Source organism: Taudactylus pleione, unplaced genomic scaffold (assembly GCF_031769625.1).
Source record: "Taudactylus pleione unplaced genomic scaffold, aTauple2 ptg000016l, whole genome shotgun sequence".
Classification (NCBI taxonomy): Eukaryota; Metazoa; Chordata; class Amphibia; order Anura; family Myobatrachidae; genus Taudactylus; species Taudactylus pleione.
The window spans coordinates 4,003,824-4,025,204 of NW_028284418.1; the positions used below are offsets into that span (position 1 = coordinate 4,003,824).

At 44.0% G+C, this 21,381-nt stretch overlaps 1 protein-coding gene across 1 annotated transcript in view; it reads right to left on the reverse strand.

The window, feature by feature from the left end:
* ABCA5 (ATP binding cassette subfamily A member 5) overlaps positions 1–21,381 on the reverse strand; it is a 242,453-nt gene that overhangs the window by 207,782 nt on the left and 13,290 nt on the right. Inside the window, exon 2 of the mRNA XM_088474514.1 lies at positions 6,514–6,626. Coding sequence (XP_088330640.1) covers positions 6,514–6,615 — 102 coding nt within the window. The 5' untranslated portion in view covers positions 6,616–6,626. The remainder of the gene's footprint in view (positions 1–6,513; positions 6,627–21,381) is intronic.

The following is a 21,381-nucleotide window of genomic DNA, read 5'->3' on the forward strand; positions in this document are numbered from 1 at the left end:
TGTTCATCTACCCCAGGAGAGGGACCCCTACCCCGATCATATCACAATATATACAGCGGCATCACCACGCATGAACTATCAGATAGACAAAGAATAGTGGTCAACACAATTGACACGTGAGAAAGTTACTTGAATATCAAGAGAAGACTGACGAGTCCCATAAATATAATCCCCGAATGAGGTGACATTATATTTAAAATACTGTCACAGGATTTGTGGAATCAACACAATAGTTGAAGATAGATACTCTCTTTACTGTTAATTACTTTCCTTTAATAAACCAATATTAGGCTGATAATTTATCTTTCAGTGGATTACGCGGACAATATAAGGACAAACAAAGAGGCTAATAATCTTTATTAATATATACACAACATAGGCTTTTGTCATAGTTTTAATCACTTATTTTTCTTGTACACATTTATCTTATATATTTTGCCTTCAATATTTAATTAACAAAAGTTATGTTTTAAATGTAATAAACCAGCTCTACTGTGTGTGCCCGCTATAAGAAAACTTTTTCTTGCTTTTGACTTTAGTTCTACTAATCCTGACCCAGGACCCAGCCCGGGAACACAGCCTCAAATTTCTACGTCTGTGACAGAGAGAGAAGAAGTCCCAAAGTTTGGAATTAAATTTGATAGTGGGAAGCAGTGTGGTTGGTGTGGAGGGGATAGACCCCATAAGGGGGTCAAATTTGGGAGGCCGTATTTCATTTTAAACAGCTAAAGCTGTATGTGGGTCCTAATCACATTGCTTTGCGAATAAGACGCATTTTAAGGGAAAAAGTCACACAAAAAAGACACTGCGCTACTGAGTCGCACCATGGCATGGCACGACTAGAAGGGGTATTTAATGCACAAGGATGCTAGATGTATGTGGACACATCTGTAAGCATCAGTGATCCAGTGTTCTACCAATAAAACGGTTAGAAAATGTCCACAAACAAATTCTTTAGATTATGCAATTGGTTGCCCAAAACAGAAAATCTTGGCCTCAATCTCACGATATCGAGCAGCGTGTGTGCTTTCTATATAATAAGCCCATATTTCCTACGATTTCCTGTGACCATGCCATCCTCCTTGTGGGCAGACATATGCAAAATCATGGAGGTGTGGCCGAAAATCGGTAACGTCTAATAAAACAAAAATCGCATAATGTGTAGCACAGATATTGGGGCCGAAACGTATGTATCAAATTTTGGAGAGTTTCCAACCATAGGAACTGACATGCTAGCTGCCCTGCAATAAAGCACTGTTGCATTTTAACATATACTGAGCTGTGTTATTCTTTCTAGCAGAGAAATTTCCCTATCCCATTCACTACTGTCATTTTTTTAGTAGCTTTAAATTGCACTGAGCTGCTTAAACTAATGTCTCCTTTGCTGCGCCTGTCTGTAGCTTATACAAAGAGAAACCATGAAGAAGCCAGTAACTTCTGTAATATGAACTACTGTAGTGTGCTCAACATATCACTCAGTTACTAAGAGGGGATAACTGATACTGTGCTCAGAGGAGGGGGCTGGACAGTGCAAAGCTAAAAATGGATAATTCAGCAGGGAGGGCTTGTACCTGAGTTCAGCTGTCTGATCAACAACTACAACACAGTAACTCTTCTGTCAAAGGAGAGGGGAAGGTTTAAAATATCAATCCAGCATCAGAGTGGCCTCTTCCCTTTATCAATGAACATTCAATTTAATTTACTAAAAGAACAAGGCCAAAATAACTTTTTTTTTTTTGCTCAAACTGAAAGCAGCACATCTTTGTAAGGTCTATTCAGGCTATAACTTTCAAGCAAAAGTATGTTAAACTGTCTTTCTATGGCAAATGTGGCTGGTCAGGTTTGGCCTTGTGATGGTCCAGACAGACAGACGTTGTAGTGAGCTGTTGCATGCTTTTTAGCAGACTGACAACATGATTACCAGGCTGATTAAATAGTCAGCTGACCAGGTTTTTCAGCCTGCATCACCGAAAAATATATATAACCAACTTTAGACAGGCGTCAAAGATCTTTTGTAAAATAAGAAAACATACACCTGTTGTACAAGGTTATTCAAAAATTTAATGTAAGTGGTGATGAACACTATTTAATGGGTGAACCATAGAAGCACTTCAAGGCTCCTTTATTCCGCACCCTCAGAGAATGGGAAATGTGACAACCAATAGAATGAACTGAGTACCTTTTTTACCTTTCGGATACACCTTATAAAAGCAATGAATAGGTAATTAAAACAACATTTAGTAATAGCAATATATACAGATGGCTCCTCATACATCTAGCTTCCGTGAGCGCTAAACAGCCCTTCTAGTCGCGCCATGCCATAGCGTGACCCGGTAGCGCTGAGTGTCTTTTGTGCAACGTTTCATCTTCAAATGCGTCTTATTCGCACAGGGATGCCAATAGAAACACTACGTTACAGTCTTACAGCCGCTGACACTGTAACATAGCGTTTCGCATGCAGATACACCCGCAGTCACACACAGAACATAGGCATGCTGCATATCATTTTAATCAGCAGAAGCTGCTTGTGCTATCTATTCGCATCGCTGTGCGAATCAGACACATTTGAAGGTTAAAAGTCACACGATATATGCTCGGCCCTACCTAGTCACACTGAGCTGCCGCGTAATGTGTGGCACGACGTGTAGCATACGGAGGATAGATGTATGTGGACACATCTGTAATGTAAACAATACAACAATAATAGTGATGATTAAAGAAACGAGTGATATATTGCAAACTGGTCCAGTGATTGTGCTCTGTGTGACTGTAATTCTGCCACCAGTTCAGGACTTGTGTATTATTTCTGTAAGAAAGAATGAAGCAGTAAAGGTGCTAAGTACTGTGCATTGTCTCAGCTCCATACATTCTTATAGAAAGAACCAACCGAGGAAGCCACAAAGTAGTGGCAAAATGCTCCTGGAATTACAATTACACAGAAGGACATCACTGGAAGAAGTAGCAGTATTTTATGTGTTATTATTTATTACTAGTAATGCTATTACCTGAAATGCTATTATTACTTTACCTTACATTATATTGTAATCTCTTTAAGTTAAAACAATTCAAAAAACTGGATTTATATCAGTTATAGGCAAAATTAAAGAATCGTGATTATACTCAAAGTTGTGATCTTGCAACTATGGTAACTGTAGTCATTTTAGAACATTTCAATACACAGTAAATACAAATATACAAGGTTGGTGTCTGAATGGTGTTGTGCAGGTTTGTCCAGTAAAGGCAGGAGACTAAAGCTGGGTACACACTAGACGATATATTGGATGATTTGTTGTTTTGAGCCAAATTGGAATGACATATCGACCACATCGTCCAGTGTGTAGGCACTTTTGCACGCTCCCGTGTGTCGTTCCTTGCATCTTCTCATCTGCTGTACTGCACGGCAGATGAGAAGATATCTTTAATGGTTTTGAGCAAATCGTGAAGTGTGTACGCCAAACTGCACGACCAGACCACATCGTCTAGTGTAGGGGTAGCCAAACTCGGTCCTCGAGAGCTACTAACAGTTCTCGTTTTCCAGACCACCTAGCTGGTGCACAGGTGTAATCATTACTCACTAACACATTTGAAAAGATCCACAGGTGCAGCTAATTATTTCACTTGTGATTCTGTGAGACCTGGAAAACATGCACTGTTGGTAGCTCTCAAAGACCAGGGTTGGCTACCCCTCGTCTAGTGTGTAGGCACTTTTTTGTGCTCATGTGTTTACTTCCTCGCATCTTCTCATCTGCTGCTTTGCATAGCAGATAAGAAGATATCTTTAATGATTTTGAGCAAATCATGAAATGTGTAGCAAAAAACAGACGACCAGACAATATGTCATTCCGATATGGGCTCTGAAGATGTTACCTCAGCCACTCCCATATCCTCCATTTTCTCTTCCTACAGTCGGCTCGTCGCATATAACTTTAACATTTTCCTGAAATCGGTTAAGATGGTCGTATGGTGTTTAAAAAGCAAACAATATATCATTACTGATCTAATAACCAAACGATGCAAGATATATCATTCCTTCATTTGGAGGATTGCATAGCGTGAATGCACTGTATCGTTTGTATTGAGGATGAAAGGAAATTGGAATAACCAACGCGTCATTTGCACTTCGTCTACTGTGTACCCAAATGATTTTTACTTTAAATCTCACGATGTGTAGATAATGTAGAAAATAAAGGAGGGTTTGTGGATGAGGTGGGCAAATTAGGTAGAGAAGAGAGTAATGGAGAAAAAGGGATGTCAAATGGGGATTGAAAGGAGGATTGTCTACCTTCCGGTCACGTTTTAAGAAGAGCCTGGTGCCGGAATGGGATGGTAGTAGTGTCACAAGTCCCATACTTTACTTTATGGTGTTGAGTTGAACGCTCCACTGGTGTGCAATCAAATGCTTTACTGCAATAATTGCCTTTTACACTCCAACCTCCAATACTTCTCATATCAATTCCACTTATAAGAGAGTAATACTCCACTAAATTTGAATAAACATACCTTTTATTAATGTAATTACAATATTCCTAAATATAGCATAGCAAATTAAATAATGTGATAAAATATAATTAGTGTAAATAAAGAAATAGTGATTTAAGATATCTCCACTTGTGAATCTCTATTGTCTCTTTTTATGATAGTGTATGTGGGATTATTTACAGCACTGTCTTTGTCAATATTTTAACTACAGTATGAAAAATTTCAAGGGAAGAATTTCAAGGGCAACACATCTTACCAACTTTGAATTGCACCGTGTATGGGGGCCTTCTGTCATGTAAAGAATTTTCCCTTAATAGCTACAGAGCTCTTTACCGTACGCTCATGGGTTTTCTCCCAGACATCAGGGCAGATTCAACTAGCAGCAGGCACGCGTTAGCCCATAGATTCCGCATTAGGTGCCTGAAATCTATGGGTTACCCTGCACATTAAGGCCCAGAGGGGCTGTGTGGAAAAATCTGCATTAACTGTGACCAGGATTAAAAAAACGACCCGAGATTGACCTCCCTAGTTTTAATGCGCAGGTTATCGGCACTCAATTAGATAACTCAGGGCAGAGCAGCTAGCCGTGGGTAAACCTCACAGCTAATTGAATCTGACACCTCCTCTTCTAAAAGAACTCCAATATCTGTTTACTAAGCCAATTCATGGGCTCCAACAGTTTGTGTTTCTGGAGCCAGGACAGTTTGGCAGAGTGGGGTGCACCCTGGTAGTTAGGGTTGGAAGTGCATGTATGTTCTATTGGAGGGAATTGTCATTGAAGCATGATATGGACAGTATGGAATATTTTGGGCTTTTCTCATCATAGTATGTGATGGAAGTATGCAATACCTGCTGCTTTTCATATGGAAGCCATCTCATCACATTGTCCTGGAAGGAAAAGGGATAATCCCTTAACTTGATTATATTTACTTTATTAATTATTATTTACTTTATTATCGTAATACCTTTCACATTTTTTTTATTTACTTATTCTCTTTTATGGATTAATTTATGCCAACTACTAAAAGTTCGCTCTGGGACTGAATCACCGTGGCAGCCAAATACCGCTCAGGTGCCCTGGTGATATTTTAGTAAGAAATTGCGGCAAGAGGTGTTTTTATATCTCTGTGATAAGTGTAGAAATCAGCCTCGTTACCGCATATTGATAAATGGGCTCTTATGTGTATGCCGACTTGTATGGTAGGCAAGGCAGCTGTAGGAAAGAAAATGTATTAATTTTAAAATGCTTGTTCCAAGTGCCAAAGTCTACATTTGCAGTGTCTGTCTTGAGCGTCACTTACTGGACACAGGGCCTGATTCAGAGCCGCTCGCTCTGATAGAGCGCTCGCTCTGAATCAGGACTGGGCTTTTTTTTTTTTGGAGCGGCCTCTTGGCTGCTCGCATAGCTGTGGGTGACCACCCACAGCTATAGCGAGCGGCCATGATGATGGTCGCGATGGTCAAGACCATCGCGACCATCGGGCTTGCGACTAAACCCTTGTGGTACGGTCTCGTTCATCGCAAGCCCCAGAGAGCTTTCGGCTCTAACAGAGCCGGAAGCTCTCCACTGACATCACTCATGATGTCAGTGGGGCCACCCCCAAACGGCAAGCATTCCCTCGGGAACGCCTCCGTTTTGGCAGCCATCCCCCCCGGCCCGCCCACCAAAGGGGGAGAGCTGTCACTCAACATCGACAGCTCGCCCCCTTTGGTGCGAGACCCGGAGCGACGGATTGCCCGTCGCTAGCCGGGTCTCGCGCATGCGCATGACGAAGCCGGCTCCGTCGTGCACATGCGCTGTTGGCCACCATCGACCCGGTTGCGAACGCTCAGCGCTTGCGACCGGGTCTGAATCAGGCCCACAGTTTACACCACATGAACAAAAAATAATTTTTCTTATGAAAGATGAGAAAGCCACCATAGGCAGTGTGTAGCATGTTATTAGGTGCACCAGGCTAAGCTATTAATAGACAGCAATTTCCATTCATAGCAAAAAAAAACATTTTAAGAGAAGTTAATGTTGTCCCCACATACCTGCAATGTGTCCTTCCTTGTCCTACATTTAACAAGATAATTCTTGTAGAGGAGAGTTTTCGTTTGTGCCCAGACACCCACATCTTTAATTTCTGAGGACATTTTATAACAATCTACAAACGGAACAAAACAAACGGGAGGTTAGTCTGAATACGATATGTATTAAAACCACACACAAGAAAAATCATCTTTTCACAATCTTGCGAGAGCGAGCCTCCACAAAAGGAGCCTCCAAGGCTTCAGATTAGCAATACTTTGTGTCTGCCTCCCACAGCGTCATCTGTACACTTCTGGAAGCCTACATGTGACAGTCTACGAGGGGTATTCAATATGAAACGTTAACTTCACTGTCGAAGTTAACGTTTCATATCAGAGTTTTTACCTGCGTTAAAGTTTTGGGCGCGCGCCCGCTTATCCCCGTATTCAACATAAAATTGACGAAAACGGGAGCCTCCGAAGTTGGATTTGCGTAAAGTTACGAATTTTTCCCTTAAAAAATTGTAAGACCCCCCTAAAGTTGTAAAAACATGGGGGATCACTATGGGTACCCCCGTTTTAGCCTTTAAATGAAAGTCGGGGATTTAAATAGGTGTTTTTTCCCGACATTGAAGAAGTGATGCAGAAGAGCACTTAGGTTATTTTTTTCATTTTTTTAAGTGGTCCCATCAAATTTGGGGTACATAAAAATGGGTACTAGCATATTTTTAAGTCCCTAAAGTAAGTTTTTTTACAAATTCTGCATTTGTGCACCTGCCGCTATAAATCTATTCTAGAAAACACCTGCCGCATACTTGCAGAATAGCCCTGAACCTATTGTCCCATTGTTAAACAATTTTTTCCCATTTTTTTTTTCATCTCAATTTTTAAATTCATTTTTTGGGGTGTCCCTATTTTTTTTTTTTTACTTTTTTTGACACAGTTCTTTTTTAAATGTCATTCCCAGGGGTGCAGGCTATTTTTTTTAAGCCTGCACCCCTAAACCCCAATTCTGCACTTTTTTTCGACACCTATTCAATGGTGAAAAGTTATCCCCGTTTTTATCAAAGACTTTTCAAAACTGCGATAAGTCTTTGAAATTGAATACGGTGTAAAAGTAAAACCTGCGATAATGACGTCATAAGTGCGATATTACCGCAAAAACGATGTTATCGCGCCCATATTGAATACCCCTATACGTGTACCTCCTACTGCAGCTGAGACATACACATAGTATAACACATATGTGCTCCCCATAATAGTGGTCTGCTATAATATGTTGTCCCCACAGCACAAAGGGAAGGGTACCCATCAGATAGGACTAGGGGGGAAGCAAGTACAATTTTTCATTTAATTTATCTTTTTTTTATTTTTTATGAACGTTGAATAAAATAGACATAAAAAGCAACAAGTGAGCAACAGCCTAAATACAGAACACAAGACAAGCTGGAGCTAAATAATAGAGCTAAATACAGACAGATCTGAACCATTGTACATAGAAACATACATTTAACTCCAAATAAAACCTACAGGTAAGTCATGGGGTATGATTCCATTTAGTCAGCACTTTCACCCCCCCCCACCTCCCTCCCAACCCCCCCTCCCATATAGTGCTGTGATTTTGGTCCATTCCACTCTTTGGCGTCACTTCGATATCATGGAATTTCTGTCTGACACTAGTTACCCTCCAGGTTTAGTGCATGTCCACTTTTTCTAATACTTCTCTTCATCTGTACATCCAGTAATAATAACAACAGCAATCATGCAGAGAACGTTGCACAACAAATAATAAGATGGAATGTAGTTCAAATGCATCCCGACCGCAGCTAACCCAACGGTAAGTAGTGGGGTTAGGAGGAGGGTTAGGGTTAGGCCGTAGGGGGAGGGTTAGGGTTAGGCACTGGGGGGGGAGGGTTAGGTTTAGGCTGCGGGGGAGGTTTAGGAGTAGGGGTAGGGTTAGGATACTTACCGACAGGTATTCTAACTTTTGCCGGGATGCCGGCTTCGGGATTCTCAACACCGAGATCCCGAGCGCCAGCATACTGTACCCAATATTTTCTTACTGTTAATATGGTATAATAAAAAATCTTCATAAAAAAAGTAGGGTGCTAGAGGAAAGACCAATCGCAAGCCACACTTAAGAGAGCCCTGGGAAGGATGGCTGAATGGAGATGTTACATGCAAGTGGTACTGTAGTGCAGTTATAAGAGAAGATGCAGAGACCCTGGAAATCTATCAATCAATACACTATTAAAGCTACAAACAAATATGAAATTAGATCCAACTTGGCAAGATCTGCAAACTGCGATTGTTCAGACAGGGTTTTGTATTGAACGTCCATGTATAAATAACAGATGCTGATGTTTCTTTGGTGCATTAGGTTTTAATTCTGTCCAACCAAGCTATTTCTGGCAGCACCATTTTCTGGCAGCATAAAATTAGATTGTTATCTTAGCATCACAGTGTTTACACAGAACTCCTCCTTTCCATATTGCATTTATAATAAACAAGAATACAGAATGGCTAATGCTGCCAAATCTCACAGAAAGTATAATGTTTATCCACAACTTAAAAGAAAAAAAAACATCAGTCTCAAAGATTTATAACATTTCTAATAAAAAATATGAATACAAGAAAACATATAATAATGCCACATATTATCAAAGTTTAGCTGGGCCTGATTCAGAGATGTACGCTAACCCGATGGTCAGCGCACATCTCCGATGTTTTGCCGACTGTGCATGCGCAGCACGTGTACTGAGCATGTGCAGCCCTCCGACTGCGAGCCCGCTCACAGTATGTCTCAGCCGCAGCCTGGTTTACAGGCTGCGGCGTTTGGAAGGCGGAGCGGGGTCGTTCCCCGGCAGCGTTCCTGGAAACGGGGAACGTGCCGCCCACATTTTCCGGGAGGGACGAGGCCAGGGTCTGCGTGCACACAGGAGCAGATTCAGAGCTGCTCGCTAGATGCGATCACTCGCATGATGTGTATGCAAATTGCGTAGGCATTGCTACCACACAGCAATGTATTAGCACGCCCAGTATTTCTTAGAGAGCGATCACATAGTGTATGCAGACACCCACCAGCCTGTTTTAAGACGCCCACTTGTGCACGTCATGTCCAAAGAGTGTATGCAACCATCGGTACATCGGATGCTATCGCAGCACTTGAGGTTGACCATACCTTGCAGCAAGCACTGCGAACACTTCAGTTTAAAAACAAGCCAGGTGACGTGTACTATGATGCTGTCTTATAATTATGCTCACCTCTAAAACGCCGTTGAGATGCTCAGGCACGCCTGCGTTTACACTTCCACTCCCCCGTTTTTAATGGCCAGCCCGTTACCACCTACAAATGGCTTCAGCTGTCACTCACTCTGCTGGGCTGTCTATGTGCAGTGAGCAAACGCATTCGGAACTTTCGCTAAGGTGTGCACATGCGCACTGCGATGCATACACACTGCATACCATCGTCAGCAGCGAGAGTATGCATCTCAGCGAGCGGGTCTGAATCAGGCCCACAGACTCCCTGGCATCGCAAGCTGCCAGGACCCGGCCAGGATGTGAGAAGCTTTAGCTACTGAAGCCTGGCCAATGGAACATCGACAACAATCACAACCGATGATCGCGATTGTTTAGATGGTGACCCCAGGCTGCGACCTGGGTCGCAGTACAGGGATCACGCAAATGAAGCAAGGAGATGTGTGACACCTCCTTCTGCATTTGCATTTTAAATGGACGGAATTGCACAGCCGCTTGTGTACGCTTGTGTCCACCTGTGCAATTCCGTCCATCTCTGAATCAGGCCCTTAATATCAATTCTTGCGTCCTATTAATGAACCCAGTGAAAGTAGAATATTTTCTCTTTTTTCTTTCCCAGTTCTACTCTGTTTTCTAGTAACTCAATTCCTCCTAAAACTGCCTTTTATAAAGTTACGGTTTTCTTTCAAACAGTATGAAAGCCATAATAATAGCTCAAATAAGGCAATCTAAAAGGTCATAATGCCATCACATAGGAAGAAGGAAGGGTCTTGTGCCAAAGCCTATATACATTGGCCATGGTACCCTTTCTCGCATGAGAGAAGGCCAAGCACACAGAGGGCCTGATTCAGAGCCGGACGCTATTTGTGAACGGTCGTTCAGAAAAAGGGGCCGGCTATTTAAATTGAGCGCTCGCTCTTAGCGGTCTGTTGACGCCTCTATGTCTGAGCGAGGGAACGAAATATGCGCTCGCTATTTTGTAAAGACGCCCCCTGGCCGCTCGCATCCTACGTCATCTCCGCTATTTATTTGATTAATCGAGTACATCAAAAGGATTCTGAACTGCTCGCAGTGCTTGTGGTTGGATTTTCCTACCGCAATCATGCGAGCAGTTCAGGCTAAGAAACAACCAAGTGACATGGTCGATAACGCTGCTTTGTTAATTATGCACACCCTTAAAACGCCCGTTTTGACCTTTTGGCACACCTGCGTTCGGATCTCCACTCCCCGTTTTCAAGCACCTTCCCGTTACCACCCACAAACGCCTCATCCTGTCACTCAAATTATCAGGCATTCGCTATTTTGCGAGAACACAATTTCCGACTGCAATGACTGGTTCTCGCATGGGTATTACAACCCGTACGCATGCGCAGTTGTGCGAACATCGCTCGGAGCGAACAAGCGGCCGCTTACGAGCGGCTCTGAATCAGGCCCAGAGCTCACTATTCTATATAAAGTAACAGACTACACAAGGGCTCTACAAAGGTGGATGTCAGGGCATGGATGATAGAACGCGTTCCACTTTCCACCGTCTCTGCTCCGTCATCCATCTCTCTAAAGCTTCTACTCACACCAAAGATCTCTATGTTATACCCCTTTCACAAAGAAAAGCAAATTACCGGGTCAAGCATTTAGACCCAGTAATTTGCAGATCAACACGGGACCTTTTTCTGTGTAAAAGGGTCAACCTGGGTCAATATTCCAGGGTTGAAGTAATGGGAATTGCAACCTGGGTTGACCCTTTCACACAGATGATGTATTCTGGGTTAATCCGCAAATTATCGGGTCCAAATGCTTGACCCGTGAATTTTCTTTTCTGTGTGAGGGGGGTACAGACTGTGGGCCTGATTCAGAGCCGGACGCTCTGACCAGAGCGCTCGCTCTGAATCAGGGCCCTCCTACCTAAACTTGGAGTGGCCTCTTGGACGCTCGCATAGCTGTGGGTTACCACCCACAGCTTATGCGAGTGTCCATGATGATGGCTTCCCCGTCGCTCCCCAGGTCTCGCGCATGCGCACGACGGAGTTCCCTCCGTCATGCGCACTAGGGCACCATCGACCCGCTTGCGAGCGCTCAGCACTCGCGAGCGGGTCTGAATCAGGCCCTGTGACCGGCAAAAATAACTGTGCATGGGTAAAAGCCGGGTTATTGAGTTTTTCTGTATGAAAGTGTTATTAGTTTCCATCTCTCCTCCTTTCTATCATCAAATACCAGAAGGGGAGAAGGAAGTAACAACACCAGTGTGCACTTGCATTGTTACAAGAACAAGTATATAATGCATAGTAGCGCTAAGTAGTTTAATTAGATAGCCCAGATTGTCCAGCTATTCTGCATGCTGGTGTGAATGAACAATATGGGTTATGGTGGGCACTTCGAGGTTGAAACCAAATTGTGCATCTCTTAGACTGTGCTTGCTGCATACTAAGGGCCTGATTGAGACCCGCTCGCAAGTGCACAGTGCTTACAAGCGGGTCGATGTTTGCCCCCTGCGCGACCCCCAGCGAGCGACTGAAGTTCAGTCGCTCCGGGGCTCGCTACAAGACAGGGCGGCTGTCGATGGTGAGTGACAGCTCTCCCCATTTTGTAGGCGGGGAGGGGGGTGGTTAGGCAAACGCAGGCGTTTCCTTAGGAAAGCTTGGTGTTTGTGGGCGGCCCTACTAACATCACTAGATATGTCAGTAGTGGACTTCCTGCTCTATTAGAGCAGGAAGTCCACTCAGGCTTGCGGGAGCCGAGACCCTACCACAGGGTCTCGTCGCAAGCCCGATGGCCGCGATAATCGTGACCATCTCCAGGCCGCTCGCACGAGCGGGCTGGAGGAAGAAAAAAAAAGAAACACACCCATCAGACATGCGAGCTGTCTCCGGCAGCGAGCGGTCTGAATCAGGCCCTAAATCCACACAAATACACCCTTATCCACACTAAATTCATTCTTTTTGGTGCAAAATTACTCTGGATCTAGGGGTCTGATTCAGACCCGGACGCTATTTGCGGACGCTCGTTCTTAAAACGATATTTAAATTGAGTGCTCGCTATTTGCGGTGTGTTGACGCCTCTATGTCTGAGCAAGCGTCCGAAAAATGCGCTCGCTATTTTGTAAAGACGCCCGTTTGCCATTCGCATCACACGTCATCTCCGGTATTAGATTAATCGGGAACATCGAAAGGCATCTGAACTGCTCGCAGTGGTTGTGGTAGGTTTTTCTTCCCGCTATCACTGCGAGCAGTTCAGGCTAAAAGACAACCAAGTAACGTGGTCGATGACGCTCCTTTACTAATTATGCACTCCCATTAAACGCCCTTTTGACCATTAGGCACGCCTGCGTTCGGATCTCCACTCCCCCATTTTCAAGCACCTTCCCCTGTTACCACCCATAAACGGTACATTCTGTCAATCAAATTAGCAGCCCCTCGCTGTTTTACAAGCGCACGATTTCCGACCGCAATGACTGTTTTGCGCATGCGCATTACGACCCATACGCATGCGCAGTTGTGCGAACATCGCTCAGAGCTTACGAGCGGCTCTGAATCAGGCCCTAGGTTTTTCGGTGGGTCTGTTTTTATTTTTTATTTGCGTATTTATTGTGTGGATTTGTGTTATTCTATGTATTTAAGGGCTCATTCAGAGTTATACGCAGCATTGTGAGCCCAGAAACTAGCACCTTCTAGAAGATAATAGCTAGAATCTGATTGGTTGCTATGGGCAACATTTCCACTTCTAAAAACTCTCGCTATAGTAAATTTACCCCTTAGGGTAAGGGCTAGGGACTAGGGGGAGAATTAGGGTTAGGCTGCAGGATAGTTGCTTCCTTGGTCAGGCTTTGGAGGCTGAAGCTTCCCACAGGCTGTCCGGGTGCTGGTCACTTCAGAGGTCTGGAATATCCATCCACCAACACAGACCCTGGCCTCGTACCTCCGGAAAATGGGGACGGCACGCCCCCGCTCAGACCCTTGGGGGGGGGGGGTCTACGAATGGGTCCTGCGCATGCACAGACCCAACCATCAGAGAAGTTCATCGGATGATCGTACATGTCTAAATTAGGCCCAATGTCCTATTGACAACTCTTATACTGTCAGATATATTTTCTCATCAAATATTAAAGTGCATCAATGTAATCACTCTGAAATGCCTTCCTCATCAAACCTTCATGCCAAGAGAGCATAGTGCAGTAAGTGAACCATTCACCTGCTTAGAACAGTACAGAGATTTCCTGATCATAGCAAAAAAAATTCAGCGTGAACAAGCGACTAAAGGCAAGGTACACATGGACATTTTTGACACAATGGGGGCGGATTCAAATCAGTGCGATGCTGTATAGTCCCGTAAAGGAGTTCCCGGAGCTTTTGAATTGACTGCGCTGTTAAATACGACTAAAACCACTTAAGTCGGAGAATGCCGGTTACCGCGCCTTAAGCTGGGCGTTTAATCGTGGTAACCAGCATTCTCCGACTAAAGTGCCGGTCGCAAGGCTGTTAGCACCGCGCTAAGCCGGAAAACAGCATCGCGGCTGACACAAGTCAGATTTCTGATCGCAATCAAGAGGGTGCGAGCAGAAATCCTGTAGTCGGACTTAACAGTGCGGCCAATTGAATAGCTCCGTGAACTCCTTCCTGGGGCTATTCAGCATCACGCTGAATTGAATCGCCCCACAATGAAGTTGTGCTCTCCGTAAAATAATGCTAGTACCTTCAGTAAACTCCAAGGGGTGAATTAAATTAGCCGCAGGACTTACCACAGGCTTTAGCTCCCAGGTTAACTGGCCGGAGTTATTCAATTAAATCCCACAGTGAGCCTCACGGCTAAGGCGCGGTAAGGCATAGATTCATGTTTGCACCTACCTGAGGTCCCGCGGCTAATTCAATTCCCCTATCTTGTACATTTGTCCATTACGATTGGTTACCATTATTTATTATTTTATCTATGTCAACATTGTAACTGTCAACATTTTACCAGTGTCTACATTTTGGTTGTCAACATTATGCCTGTCGTCATTTATTTTTTCATTGTCAAGATTTGGACTGTGTCTACATTTTAGTGGTGACCTAATGACGCTGTTGACTTTACGTCAATGTCGACCTTTTGACAGTCAACATTTTGGTATTGACCTTATGATTGTCTATATTTTTATTGTCAGCATTTTGAATACATCCCCCCTGCAAGCGTACTGGACATATTTAGTTATGGGTAAAAACAAATTATATCAAGTATATTTTGTAGTGCTTTACATTTTTATGGTGTAGTATGTGTTCTCTTTATCCATCACTAGCACAGCCATCAATAATGCTATCTCTTTATCACAAATACTAGCATCACAGACCTTTACCTGTGGGTTGATTCTTTTTGTGTGTGCGCCCATGTAATGGGGCTGTATTTTGTCCGTGTGCCAGTAGAACGTGAGAAAATCACCACACAAAACAATAAAAGCAGCTAAAACGCATGTATAAGTTTTATCTTAAACACATAATTATAGTCCAGATTTAATGATTGGCTTGCAGGACTATCTGATGTTATGTCAGTTGCCATAATATTAGAGTTTCTGTATAGAACTATCCCTTGATTGATATAATGGTGAACAAGTCTCTCATACTCATCTCATACTGTTCGTGGTTTATAAGATAATTGGTTATGTTCAATTTACCGGTCAGTGCTGTCGGACTGTAGGATACTGGCACCGACTGCTTACAAGCTTATCTGCTTTAACTGAGCCTACTTCCAAGTAGGGAGTTACAGGGCCGGATTACTAATGGGGCTGATGGAGCTACAGCTCCAGGCCCACAATCAGAATAGGCCCACACAGAAGGATCTGTGCTGTGCCTGTGTGCGCTGCTGTAGACAGACAGGTTTTTTTACCCTTCTACATCAGCCTGCAGTGCTTATCCGAGACCCCGCCCCCTGGCCGCGCACCCCACCCGCGGCACCTGTGGCTCAAAGTTGAAAGCAACAACATGATTTAGTAGCCATCAAGCGCCACTATCTCGCAGTCAATCGGCGGCGGCGCCGCCTCCGCGCCACGTGACGCACTGCGTGTGACGTTACATACTTCCCGTCCGCCACCACCGCACCAAGAGCCTGAAGCAGCCCAGCCAGCCCCGCCCCCGGTTATATCCACCAGTATGGCCATGGGCAGACCCAGCAGGCACACACAGCAGCTCAGCATGAAGGTGGTCCGGCAGCCCTCAGGTAAGGTGCATGTCAGTCCTGCTGGCCAGGCTGCCTGGCTGCTGCTGTGTATACTGCAGCAGTATACATTTTACACATAATGCAGGGAGAGCAGAATTAGTGTACTCAAAATATTTATAATATATACACACATTTATACTAATATATATATATATATATATATATATATTATACACATCCATACACACACACACACACACACACACACACACACACACACACACACACACACACACACACACACACACACACACACACACACACACACAGACAATGGCAAATAAAAGTGCAATATTTGAGATAGGAAGGGAGGTGAAAGATTAACATTTTTATCAGGTTGCATACAAACACTGGGTCTGGTTCATTACCGATCGCAATTGCGATTACGCACACAATCGGTTGATTGTTGCGTTTTTGCGCATGAGTACGCAACACAGGGCGCGAACCGGCCATTGCGAAGGCTACGCAGACCCATCGCAGAGTGATTGACAGGAAGTGCTGTTTGTGGGTGGTGACGGTGGAGTGGTCGGGGAAACGCAGGCATGTCACTGCGTTCGCATGCCATTTCAGGGTCATGCATAAATTAGTCACTTCGAAGCCATACTCAGTGTGAGGTCTCAGCGTGCGCGGCTGTTAGCATTTCTGAGTAAGATCAGGACTTGTCCTACTGTGCGTGAGGCTGCGATGGTACTTGATTGTACCGATGGCTTCGCTATTCTGTTAAGTATTACAGATGTGCTTATGGTAAAGTGGGCGTCCTTATGTAGTGCTGAGTTTGCATTGTGATCGCAGTGGTTTGGCTTGCTATCACAGTTGAACTGCATGCGTACGCAATATTGCGATGCATAGTGAATCAGGCCCATAATAATTACCAAGCTAAATACTGACACTGGGCCAACAATGGTGCAGCAGGATCCCAATCACACTCTTTGTGGAGACTGCGGTCTGACCCCTATGTACAAAATTCCAAAAAGTGTACTTTTTTACAGTTTGGCCCCATACTTATGGAGCCATTTTTGCAGTCACACTTCACATATTTCATATTTATTTAATATTTAATAATGTGCATATTATTTTAGCTTTATTTAATATTTATTTAGTATTATTTATTATGTTTTCATATTCTGCACCTTTCACTTTGTAAATATTGTATAATTGTAAATATTAACGGTAAATATTGGAAAACTAGCAATTCTCACATATGTTTCTGTTAAAACACTTTCTTAGTAAAATTTGTTGTATTTTATTAATAAACCAGGTGGTGTATGCTTCATATAAATCAAAGAGTGGAGGGAGATTGAGATAGTTGAATGTAGGTGGGTAGCTATACTTCATGATGCTAGCCACGCCCAGACCACACCCCCACACCACTGGTCACACCCCCATATCAGTAATCACACCCCCTGCAGCAGCACGCAATAGGCCCTTTGTAAATTTCAGCTCCAGGCCCATGAGGGCCTTAATCTGGCACTGGGGAGATAGTAATGCTGCTAAGAAGTTCTTTATCCAAGTATCACTGATCTGGCAGGAGCGTGTGGATGGAAATCCACGGTATTCGCCACAGCCCCATTTTTCATCTTTTTTTCTTGTCGCAATATTTTTGTTTCCCCTTGTGACCTGTGATTGAGTTCAGTAAGTTCTCAGCAAATTCACATTAAAGCTGGGTACACACTGAGACAATGTTGGCACGATATGTAGTTTCCAGCTCAATCGGAACGACATATTTGCCACATCGCTCAATGTGTACGACCAATATGCGCGCTGCCGCGGTCGCATTCGTCAACCTCTGATCGTATGCGACCCCATTGCAGGTAATGACGGATGGAACATCGCTCAGTGTGTACCTAGCTTAACAGTTATTTGATCTTGTTCTCTACTTACAGCATTATTGAAGTGTAAGATAAATGGGGAACATGTGGGAGCATCAGGTGAAGAGCCGTGCGCTGTTTCGGGAGCAGGGCACCTCCCTTATCTTCCGATGATTCCCTTTAACCGTCACCACCAAGGGGGAAAAGGGAATCGGTATGTAATATCGCCGGCCGCATGGCTGGTAGTTCGAATCCCGGCAGCATCAGGCCGACAGAGGAACAGATCCTGGGCGGGAGCCCGACAGCGCTGGAAATCCTGATCGTCCCCAGGTAAGTACTAACTAATCTAACCTACCCCCCTAACCCTAACACTCCCTTAGGGGTGCCTAACCCTAACCTCCCCCCCAAGTGCCTAACCCTAATCCCCCTCTAAGTGCCTAAACCTAACCCCCCCTTCTCCGCCGCCTTCTCCAGACCCTAGGAAAGTTAGGTAAATGCCAGAAATTTATTTGGGTAATGCTTACGAACCAACTAATAAGGATTGGCGAGTGGTGTTAAGGGCCTGTCTCCCCTCCAATACTGATGTGCAAAAGTTTGTAAAGGATTGTGTATTGGATGAGGATGAATCCTTAACTGATGAGGATAACCAGGCAAATATAAAACGTATAATAACACAATTGGCTATATATTTCCCAGTGGTAGTTAGCTGGAGTAAAATCTTCACTATTAAACAAAAGGATAGCGAATCTGCATCAGATTATTTTGCCTGAGCACTGCTAACAATAACCCAGTACACTGGGATAGCAGATATTAAAGACGATGTACACCACAGGGAAGTAGCTGTTACGGTACTTATGGATGGTCTCAAGGATAATCTCAAAACTAGAGTGCAAACATCTCTACCTAACTGGAGAGGAATTATGGTAGATGCACTTAGAGACTCTGCCATAGAACATGACAAGAACATTGGCAGGAGGAAAGAGGCACTGACTGAGAAATTAATGGCAGTGAGCATTCAGGCTCTAGAGGGATCACATACACAGCCACAGCCTTACAACACATGCCAACAACGGAGTTATACAGTAAGGTGTTTTTATTGTAAAAAAGAGGGACACATAAAGAGGGATTGTAAACTGAGAAATCAGGGACCACCTAGGAAGGGAACACCCAGATACACTCAGAGAGGGCACTCCCAAAATCCAGGAAATTTCCAACGGTCACCCGCTCACATAGTGACAGCCAATGCTCTGCTGGAGGATGATAGTCAGTGCTAGGGGTCAGGTCATACCTGAAGTCTACAGCCAGTCAAGTTAACTGAGAATACAGTTGAAATATCTGGTACTAAACACTCTTTTCTTGTAGATACAGGGGCGACCAGATCCCTGATAACTTCTCCATTTAATATACAGGTTACTAACAAGACCATAGCAGCAGCAGTCTGAGTAACAGGGAGGGTACAGCATTGCCCTCTAACCAGATCTGCAGATGTTACTATCGGGCCGCTGCAAACCAAGCATTCCTTTCTCCTGGCAGCGGCGGGTCCTACTAACCTGCTGGGAAGGGATTTGCTGTGTAAAATGGGATGTGTCATATACTGTACCCCTGATGGTATATTCCTAGATATACCGGAAAAGGTTGCGCATGAGGTACAGGACATAATGGACACACCACAAAGGTTAATGTTACACTCTGCCGTTTTAGAATAAAGTCCATCTCAGGTAAAAGAAATGTTAATGCAAATACCAGGTTCTCTCTGGACCAAAGATGGACAGGACACTGGATTGATGGCAAATGCATCTCCTGTAATGGTAAATTTGAAGAGTGGTAGGCAAGCTCCAAAAATCCCTCAGTACCCATTAAAGCCAGAGGTGGAGCTAGGGGTTTATGCCATAATTGAAAGGTTACTGCAACAAGGGATTTTAATTTGTACAGCTAGTCCCGCCAATAGCCCCATTTTTTCAGTGAAGAAGGATGGGGGGAGGGGCTATAGATTAGTACAGGATCCTAGGGGGGTTAACAAAGTTGTTGAAAGCCAATTCCCCGTAGTGCCCAATCCAGCTGTCATCCTCATGCAAATTCCACCGTCTGCAACCCACTTCACTGTCATTGATCTATGTTCTGCATTCTTCTCTGTTCCTCTTCACCCTATCTGTCAATATCTGTTTGCATTTTCCTACAGAGGGGTACAATATACATGGACACGATTGCCCCAGGGTTTCATAGATAACCCCAGTATTTTCTCTAAGGCTTTACATGACTGTTTGCAATCTTTTCAACCAAGCAATGGGTCTGTCCTCATTATGTAGATGATTTGTTGTTGTGCTCTGATTCGTTTATGTCATGTTTAAATGATACTAAACTGTTGTTGCTTCATCTCTCACAAACAGGGCACAAGGTTGCAAAGGACAAATTGCAGCGATGCCAGACTAAGGTCAAGTACTTGGGACACTGTCTAACCCAGGGGCTACGACATTTGACAACTGACAGAATACAGGCCATACAGACCATTACACTGCCGCAAAACCAACAGCAAATCTGTACCTTCTTGGGCATGTGTGGATACTGCAGGACGTTGATCCCAGGTTTTTCTATTTTGGCATTACCATTGCAGGAATTAGTTTCATCCTCAAAACCCGACCGTGTCATACACACTGAGGAGAGAGCAGGCTTTAGTTAACCTTAAGGATAGTCTGACAAGAGCACCTGCCCTGGGAATACCAGATAATGAAAAACCCTTTGAGTTATTTTGTACGGAAGCTGATGGCTGCACAGCAGGTGTCCTCACACAGAAACACGGTGACGCTAGCAGACCTGTTGCATACTACAGGGCACAACTGGACTGTAACAAGATCACTCCCAACGTGTTTAAGAAGTGTAGCTGCACCGCTTTTCTGGTAAATAAGAGCGAGGATGTAGTATTAGGGCATGATACAACTGTCTATACACCACATGCAGTATCTGCCTTGTTGAATTCTGCCAAACCAGACATGTCTCTTCAGCTAGGTTCACAAAATGGGAACTAACTCTAATGGCACATGCAAAAATTATCATTAAAAGGTGCAATACGTTAAATCCAGCAGCGTACTTACCATATGTGCCTCGAGATGCACAAAGGGTGGAGGAAGGTGAGTCTCTGGTTGAAGGTGAGTTTTGCAGGTATACTGACCCACATGATTGTATGGAGTATTTGAATCAGACTTTTACTGCAAGACCAGACATACGTGATACACCATTAGAAAATGTAGATTTGACGTTTTACACGGATGGGAGTTGTCACAGGCAGACGGACACAGGAGAATTATGCACAGGTTATGCTGTTGTCAATGACGAGGATGTTGTAGAAGCTTAACCATTTGGTCCACCTCACTCAGCCCAGGTGGCTGAACTGGTGGCATTAAGAAGAGCGTGTGAGCTGGCAGAAGGTAAATCAGCTAATATATACACTGACTCTAGGTACGCCTTCAGGGTAGTACATGATTTTGGGGCTCTTTGGCGTCTTAGGAATTTTATGACAGCAGCAGGCACACCAGCCGCACACTCAAATAACATAAAAAGACTTCTGACAGCAATTCAACTACCAAAGGCAGTAGCTGTCATCAAATGCAAAGCCCACACATGCAAAGAAAACCCGGTGTCAATGGGCAAT